Raw genomic sequence first — 9,427 nt, 5'->3', positions numbered from 1 at the left:
TCAACTTTCTTCCCAAATGCAAACACCTGTCTCTCTCTCTCACACACACACACACACACACACACACACACACACACACACACACACACACACACACACACACACACACACACACACACACACACACACACACACTTTTTCAGAGGTGGTACCTAATTTCTAATGTTTTCTTCTTGAAATATAGTTAGGTATTGAAGCATTAATTGTTCTTTAATTTGAGGTGTGTGTGTGTGTGTGAGATTTAATATTTCCTTATATTTGTGTAGATCGGAAGTTCACATTCCATGGGGATTTTTTTCTCAAAACATGAGAGTGATGAGACAGATGTGAATCAAAATGGTTATTCGTCGTCACCTTGTCGTAAGTTTTTACTTGCACACGAATTTAATTAACAAAAGATTTATATTATCTCCATTCATGATTATATGCGTTAAATTTATCAAAATAGGAAATAATTCAATTATTAATTGAACAACTCAAACCAAAGTATTCAAGACTATGGCGAGAAGGGAATAAAAATAATTTTATTTTGAAAGTGAAAATTATTTATTGTAGTAGAATTATTTTTGAAAGAGACATGGAAAGTGGACTATGATAAGACTATGTATGACGACATCTTCCCCACGTCATATATTGTCAATGAATTGACGTTTTCTAGTGGAATTCCCGGAGTCAGCAGACGATAATATTCAATAATTCCTCCTCATAAAAATACTCAGATAATATGATTTTAATGCATAATTAAATAAAAGAAAAAGATAAAAAGAAAAAATTATTGAAATATATTTAATGGAGAATAAGCCCACTTTATTAGAAAAAAAATTATGAAAAATATAAGTGAAGTAATTTTATGGAAGAAATAAAATTAAAAAAGTTTCTATTTTTATCGTATAGGGAGTATTGTTGTTCAGTATTTGAGGCATAAACTAACTGAAACTTTATTAGGAGGTTGTTTTATTAATACATTTTGATCTAACTTATTAGTTTTTTCTTTGTTAAATTCTTATGCTTATATGCATTCATTAGATCTTTTATAATTTTTATTCCATGAGATTCTTATATTAATGCATTTTGTTCAAGAAATTTTTTGGTTGAACTAGTGTAAGTAATTTGCATTTCATTTCGAAACGTCTCAAATAATGTGATGCAATTTTTTTTTTCAAAAATCAACACTTTTTAAACTCTCTTACTTTATTCTTTAACATCTATCTACTCTACTTTACTTTACTTTACTTTACTTTACTTTACTTTACTTTACTTTAACGCACTAAACATCATTTTTCTTAAATCTTGTGCCCAAAGTGTGCCTCACTTGATACGTGACTGAGAGAGTATATATAATAACTTCATTAAACATTTTCTACTTTCATTTTGATATTCACCATTAAATGATCAATTTCACTTTTAGTATTCTTACTTATAAATTCATATATAATATCAGATCTACATTTCACTAATTTTAAATCCACTTTCTTTCACAATTCTTAAATTTCGTGCGGAGTTATAGACATATAAATCCGCATGGAAGGAGTAACATTTTATAATACTCCATATTTTTGTTAAAATAATTATTGGCATTAAGTATTCAAGAGAAATTATCTATGTATTTTTGTCTAATTCTATTTCAAATTCCACTAGCATCTTTTAAATCGAGCAATCTAACGAAGCATTCCCGGACATTTGAGTAGGCGGAAAGAGACAGCGGGACGACATGGCGCTATACAGAGTTGCATTGAAGGGCGATTGGAATGCTGCTCGAGAGCTTTTGATCAAAATTGAAAACTTGATCAAAACCCCTATAACAGAGGGAGGTGAAATCGCACTGCACATAGCTGCCGTCGAGGGCCATGAATATTTCCTCAAAAATTTATTGCAAATGATGGAAACAGAAGACGTGGCAGCTCAGAACCTGAAAGGGTGCACTGCACTATGCTTTGCTGCAGCAGCTGGCCACTCTGAAATTGCTAAACTGATGTTGGAAAGAGATCGAAATTTAGCAAATATTAAGGGTGAAAATGGGGTTTGGCCACTATATATGAAAGTATGATTCACATTTATTATAAATATGAAAGTATGATTCACATTTCACTAACCTTTTCAGCCCACTTTCTATTACATTCATAAAATCCATGTTGGATCAAAGTGTAACAACAAACTTTGCGGGACAGTGGTAGTATTATATTCTTCGATGATTGACATATGGCAATAGATTACACAAATTGTATGATCTTGAAAGACGATCATAGGCAGTTCCTTTTTCTAATATATATTGTATAATGTGTGTGTCAATTAGATGTGGCTGTAAAGCTTGTGCGCGAAGACAAAATCTTAGCTGTGACTAGAGACATCAATGGCGAAACACCGTTACAAGTGCTTGCTCGTAATCCATTAGCATTATCATGTGACAAAAGCCAAGGACTTTGGGACAAGATTATAACAAATGGTTAGTATTTTAGGATTAAATAACGTACATCTAATTATTTTTTTTATTTTCGATTTTTTTACATGACTTACCTAATATTTTTAGTACGGAGCTACACGAAGATGTCAAAGACCGACGACATTAATAAGTGTGATGCCTCTGAATTATTTGCTTGCTTGTGGGATGCACTTACATATGAACGAGATGATATTGAGGCAGCAATAAATACTGAAGGAGACGGAGTTACTGATTCAACACATGCTGAAGCAGCGGCTTGATACGAACCTCTATTAGTTTAGATATTATAGGGATTTAGCATATCTTTTTCTATATCTTTGTTTTCTTGTTCATTAAGTCAGTAGCATTATAAATAGGATAGACTGTTATCTTTTTTATTCATTCCTCAATGAATATATTATTTTGGCCAAATGCCTCGAGTTATACTTTGAATCCATAATTCCCTACGCTACCTGCTGCCCGACGGAAGGTTTCCGCGCACAGCCGGAACGTATATCTGATCTGTAGCCGTTGCCCGACGGGTTGGAACCAGCACACAGCCGCCCAGATCTTTATCTCCGCCGACCCTCACGGGCGCCGGATTATCTTTATCTCGTTATTGTCCGTTTTATCGGATCGTTAGGGATTTAGGTCCTTAACAACTGGTGCTTTCATTGAGAGCTCAGCATCCTCCGTCTGCGTTCATCCATATCCCCAAATAAATCACCACCATTTCTACCACAACCACGATTCAGTCCGTCGACATGTCATACGACTACGCCGGCTATTGCCATCGTAAATACAATTTCCCTCAACCCGTGCAGCCGTTTTACCCCTGCCACACCCGACAGCCCACTTGCTGGGACCCACCCTGCACCCGTCGGAGACAGCCCACTTGCTGGGACCCACCATGCACCCGTCGGACCACTGCATATCAACATTCTTCATCCTACGAGCTAGATATGTACTCGCCATCACCGCCCAAGCGCCGACCTACCTGTTGGGACCCACCGGCGCAACAGCAGGATCGCGGCTACCCGACCGTTGACCGGCCCCGACGCTCGGAGACGTGCTGGGACCGACCTCGCCCTTGGGAGGAGGTGAGAGCGCGAGTCCAGCCCGCCTCCCACCAGCCCCGCTACTCCACCGAAAAGCCAATGCGAGACCTGTACAGTCAGACCGCACGTGTGACCAGTCAAACTCCGGAGCAGCCACGCCTGCCTCTAATACGGGTCTCCCAGGCGGAGAAGTCAGAACGGTCCAGGTTGGGTCTCTGCTGGCACTGTCCCAAGAAATGGGTGATGAGACATGTGTGTAAACAACGCATTCTCTGTTATGCGGATGATGGGGATGAGTTTGAGGAGAACATTCAAGATGAGAATTTAGCCGAAGAGAAAACTGATAATACTCCCACGATAGTATTTGGTGATGATGTTCCCAATGACATTACCGACGCTCCTCTTGATGTTCCAAACAACGAGTCCCCTGGAGAGTTCCTCAAGAACAAAGGGATTGTCAAGAACGACAATGAGCCACCGCAAGTGCTCGTTGGGGTATCTGATGAGAAGATTGGTGAAAATGAGGAGACATTGCTAGAAGATAAAGAGGAGGATGGTTCTATTGGTGAAGTGGAGAAGATAATCGCCTCACTCAATGTTGTTCAAGTGTCATCCCAAAATGTTGTTGGAAATTGTTTGGGCAAGAAAGGAGATGGTGCTTACACCGAATTGCCCGTAATTGCTTGTGTCAATGTGGATTTGAATGTCGGTGATGTTCCAAGTATGAATCATCGATCAACATCGCTCGACAAAGATGCAAGGTTGATCCCTCCGAGTAATGACATGCCATGCTTGGGCATTCTGGGAGGCGTGGACAAGCTTTTCGATTTGGCAAGGAATTTTTCCCTTAACAAGCACCGGCGGCGAGTTTCGCTCGGCGGTGGAGATAAATTTCCGGCGGCCAATAGGCTCGGCGGACGATTGCAGAGTTTCTGTGCGCGGGAGTCGCTCCCGTCGGGCAGATAACTCGGCGATTGATAGAATACTCCGGCGTCCAATTAGGATCGGCGGAGGGAATCCAAAATTAGGACCGGCGTCCAATTAGGCGTCCTTTGTTGATTTTTTATGGAAGTGAAGAAGGGAGACGGTCAACTGTTCGGTGTGTGTTTGATCCAGGAGGAGTTGCCTCGCCGAAGCTTCTGCTTTCAACTCTCCTTTTTGCTTCGTGGTTCCCACCTTGAGGACAAGGTGGATTTTAACCGTGGGGGAGTTGATACGAACCTCTATTAGTTTAGATATTATAGGGATTTAGCATATCTTTTTCTATATCTTTGTTTTCTTGTTCATTAAGTCAGTAGCATTATAAATAGGATAGACTGTTATCTTTTTTATTCATTCAATCAATTAATGAAATATTTTCTCTCCCAAATATAACGTGTGTTTTCCAATCCTAATTTTGGATTCCCTCCGCCGATCCTAATTGGACGCCGGAGTATTCTATCAATCGCCGAGTTATCTGCCCGACGGGAGCGACTCCCGCGCACAGAAACTCTGCAATCGTCCGCCGAGCCTATTGGCCGCCGGAAATTTATCTCCACCGCCGAGCGAAACTCGCCGCCGGTGCTTGTTAAGGGAAACGTCCTTAACACGGCTCAAGCTGAGTCAGCAGTAGTAATTCCTACTGAGCCAATAAATAATGAAATAGTAGAAGTTATTGAGTCAACACATGCTGAAACAACAATAGCTCCTACTGAGTCAACAGATACCGAGTCAGAAAACAGTGAAGTGGTAGATTCATCGAAATTATTTTTTATAGCGGCAGAGTCGGGAAACGACGCCTTCTTGGTGGAGCTATTCAACAATGACCATAATTTACTACACAAAATAAACAAGGACATGCATAGCATATTTCATGTTGCAGTTCGGCATCGCTACGTCAAAGTGTTCAACTTGATCTATGAGCTGGGCGGTACCAAAGATTTGTAGAAATCATGGTGTACAATATGCCCGGTCAATGATTTTGACCAAATAATAAATGTGACGAGACATTTAATTTTGTGAAATTAAATGATATAGCGTCGATCTACATTTTACGTAGATAAATGTAGTATATTCACTTTCTCAAATCCGATTTCCGGTGAGTGAGAAATAGTGGATTAAAGTTGGGCATAATTAGCTTTTAATTAAAGCTTGGAGTTGGAGCTTAGGGAATAATTAACTAGTGTTAATTATCCCACATTGGAGGATTAACACATCTTTTAATGTGCTTAAATTAAGTGCCTTTATGTTACTTAATAATTATAGTGGACCAAGATGGGTGAAAGAGCCCACACGCGCGCACACGCGCGCCGCCGCCCGCCCACCCACCCGAGCCCGAGCCCGTGCCCGTGCCCGCGGTCGCGGGCCTCGGGCCCGATCCCGATCTTGGACTTGGATCTTGGCAATTGGTCTTTGGGCTTGGTGATTGGCCCAAACTATTCTTTTTAGACCACCGCCGAGTCAGCAGTCTAAGTGGCTTGACACATCGTCAAGCAAGGCACAGTCACGGCTGCCACATAAGAAATCCACACGCTCCACACGCGAAAGGCACACTTTTGCCACACGCCTGTAACCGACGACGGTTACGAATCTGCCATGATGAGCCTTCAATGGCTTGGTTGACCCTGCATGGTGGCTTGGCCTATAAATAGGCTAGCCATACCACTGCATTAGAACACAATACTTCACAAGCATTCTCTGCATCATAAGCTCTCTCCCTCTCTGCATTGTTTTCTGTCGAAAGCTCTGCCCTCTCCTCCATCCCGTTCGCCGGAGCTCTACTGATTGCGGTGCTGCATCAAAAGAGACGTAGCTGTTTTACCTTTGGGGACGACACGCCAAACCGAGAGCACTACCGGGGCGTATCTCGTCTTGCGGGAAGAGGCCTCCTCGACTCGGCTATCATACTGGTTTAGTTGTTTCGATTTTCAATTGTAATTTCATTCAGTTCAGTTTCTCCTTTTGTATTCTTTCTTTGGGTTGTATTACGCCCGGTTGTATCTCTTGTAATCCCCAGAAACCAACAAGATTTGCTAGCAACATATGTAGATAATGACGGTAACAACATATTGCACTTGGCGGGGAAATTGGCTACTCAAAATCAACTCGACACTCTTCCCGGGGCCGCTTGGCAGATGCAACGGGAAGTTCTGTGGTTCAAGGTACGAAATGCGATACTGTCAGTCTTTCACTTTATATCGAAAGATACGAGACGTGACATGAAAATATAAAAAATTCTCAGGAGGTCGAGAAGCTCGTGCGGCCCGCGTTCCGACGAAAGAAGAACAGGAAAGGGCAAACGCCTCACGAATTATTCGTGGCCGAGCACAAAGGCATGCGAGCGGAAGGGGAGAAATTCATGAAGCAAACCGCGAAATCGTGCATGATGGTGACTATGCTGATCGCGACCGTGGTGTTCACGACGGCTTTCACCGTCCCCGGCGGATACAACAACAGCGGCGTCCCGATCCTCATTAACGAGAGGATGTTCGTGGTCTTCCCTCTGTCGGAGGCGGTGGCGACGCTTTCCTCGCTCACCTCGATGCTCATGTTCCTCTCCATTCTGACTTCGCGCTACTCGGACGAGGAGTTCCTAAGGGCGCTACTCGGACGAGGAGTTCCTACTCGGCCTTCTGCTCGTGCCTGCTGTTTTTCGAGCACGGGTGGGTGGCGATGACGCTGCTCTTGGCCTTCTTCGGAAGTGTGCCTGTAATGTTTGTGTGGTTGAAGTATCGTCTCTTGAAGACTATACTGCGTTGTACCTATAGTTGTACTTGGTTGTTCCGGTCGCACAACAAGTTGCACTCCAAGGTGCCCAGTGGCGGATCGTGGGGGGAGGGGAGCAGGAGGGCGCGGACGCCCCCTCCTGGCCGTTTGGACAGCCTAAATATCCCCTAGAGTCAGAGTCAAAAATAGCATGATCGCCCCTTTCGGGTATAGAAATATATTTGTTTTCAATATGTGTAATAAAAATCAGCTCTTTTAATTTGGAGTTATTGTAGACCAAATTGTTGAGGATGGAGGAACACAAAAGGGCTTTTTTGTTGAGATGTTCAAAGATTTCGGATGTATTGTTCATTTCATGCAATAGTTAATTTCCATTATATAGTTTATGAAATTGTACTCGTTTTGATGTTTTAGATGATTGGATTTAAAATCTCATTTTGACTTCGGTGTTGATTTAATTGTAAAAGAAAGTGGGTACGGAAAAGTGAGTAGAATATATGTCTCATTTTTATATAGTTTTATAATAGAATGTGAGTGTAATAAATTAGTGAAAAATAGAGTCCATTCAACAAAAAGAGTAAAAGGTAAATATGGATATTATTTTGTAATTTTCGTGGACTAGCCGGAATGACAAATGTGGATATTATTTAATGGATCACTTTGTCTTTCTCTATAATTGTAAACCCATGAAGTTGACCGTGGTAGACTAGTTTATTTTCCTATTGTACTTGTACTAATATAACGAAAATAAGAAATACGAAGAGAATGGTAGAATAGCCATAAATTCTGAGAATTAGAGAGTTTTCATAAAATTATCACGGTTAAAATGCCGGTAGTATATAACTAGAACGAATATATAGAAAACTTATTCATAGACATGCACCAGCAGGAATGTGATCAAATGCAAACTCTAAATATTGTACAAACTACAAAATATGATCTGGACCGTTAGAAAATATCAGATTACAAAATAATAGCAATAGAAAATATCAACACAGTGTCAACGGTTGACATTGTGTTGATATTGTATTGACATTGTGTTGACATCAAAACCATGAAATTTTACACTGTGTTGACGTTATATTGACACTGTGTTAAAAAGTTTGGAGTTTGTACAATATATGAGTTTGCATTTTATCACTATCCTGCACCATTAACACTCAATAGATTGTAAATAAGGATAGTTGAGTAAGTCATATAGTATAAAAATTCATATGAATAAAATTAATTACCCATGATAGATAATTGATTCATAGATATGTAATGGTAACAGTCAATATATATTACAAATAAGGATAATTGAGTAACTCATACTATAGCATAAGAAAAAAAATTAAGATAGTAATATATATATCTCCAAAGAATGGATGCACTTTGGAGTTATATGACTGAAAACGACTTAATAATATATGTATCTCCAAAGAATGGATGCACTTTTGGAGTTATATGACCGAAAACGACTTATAATGTGTATTCTTATCATGTTTTGTTTAGTTTAGTTATCAGTATATTTAAGTGGTGGAGGAGCATGTTGGATGTGAGGAGATGGAGCACGATGGCCGCGGTGATGGTGTGGAGGAGGAGCATGATGGCTGCCGGGATGGTAGTGGTGTGGAGGAAGAGCATGTTGGATGTGAGGAGCTAGAGCATGATGGCCGCCTTGATGGTGTGGTGGAGCATGATGGCCGATGGGATGATACCGGTGTGGAGGAGGAGAGTGGTGGATGTGATGAGGACCCTGAGCACGATGGTCGATGGGATGGTGGTGGCGGCTGCCATGAGGAGAAAGAGCGTGGCGGTGGCGGTTGGGGCGGCCGCGAGGAGAGGGAGCAAAGTGGATGTGGGGGTTTACGAGTCTCCACAAATTCTCATCCTCGTCAATTTTATTTAAATCATAGTTGAATGATGGTGTGTCTTCTTCGTCTAAACCACGAGCAAGAGATGGAGTGGCAAGTAGAATTAAGGATACAATAAGAAATAAGAAAGAATATGCACGAGACATTTTGCTATTTTGTTTTGTGATGAGAGGAAATGAATAAGGTCGACCTCGTCTTATAGTGATTTTGAAAGTTATTTGGTCAACAATATGGATGACATATGTAATATAATTATGTTGACTTAAGTAATTATCAATATTTAATACTTAAATTAAGTGAATTTTACACATTTGTATTAAATTTCTAAAATTCATGACTGATAATCAAGTGAATTAATATAGTCAAGCTTATCCAAATTTATTAATTAA

At 40.6% G+C, this 9,427-nt stretch overlaps 1 protein-coding gene and 1 pseudogene across 3 annotated transcripts; both read left to right on the top strand.

Annotated features, from left to right (window-relative positions):
• Window positions 1-2,803, top strand: LOC121777997. 3 transcript variants are annotated; one of them, XR_006045571.1, is made up of 4 exons: window positions 1-188; window positions 267-360; window positions 1,689-2,443; window positions 2,528-2,803. XR_006045571.1 is itself a non-coding variant. In XM_042175357.1 (2 exons), exons 1-2 carry the CDS (start codon window positions 285-287, stop codon window positions 2,045-2,047), a joined length of 435 nt encoding a protein of 144 aa, XP_042031291.1. In that variant the 5' UTR covers window positions 1-284; the 3' UTR covers window positions 2,048-2,237. The 3 variants fall into 3 exon arrangements, 1 of the variants encoding a protein (XP_042031291.1); XR_006045572.1 differs by having other exon boundaries at window positions 1-360; window positions 1,689-2,041; window positions 2,294-2,443; window positions 2,528-2,802; XM_042175357.1 differs by lacking the exon at window positions 2,528-2,803 and having other exon boundaries at window positions 1-360; window positions 1,689-2,237.
• A 910-nt stretch (window positions 2,804-3,713) lies between these two features.
• Window positions 3,714-7,353, top strand: LOC121777864 (annotated as a pseudogene).
• The last annotated feature ends 2,074 nt before the right edge of the window (window positions 7,354-9,427 follow it).

The sequence above is a fragment of the Salvia splendens genome, chromosome 18, assembly GCF_004379255.2.
Source record: "Salvia splendens isolate huo1 chromosome 18, SspV2, whole genome shotgun sequence".
NCBI lineage: Eukaryota > Viridiplantae > Streptophyta > Magnoliopsida > Lamiales > Lamiaceae > Salvia > Salvia splendens.
This window is presented reverse-complemented; position numbering and strand designations above follow the sequence as displayed.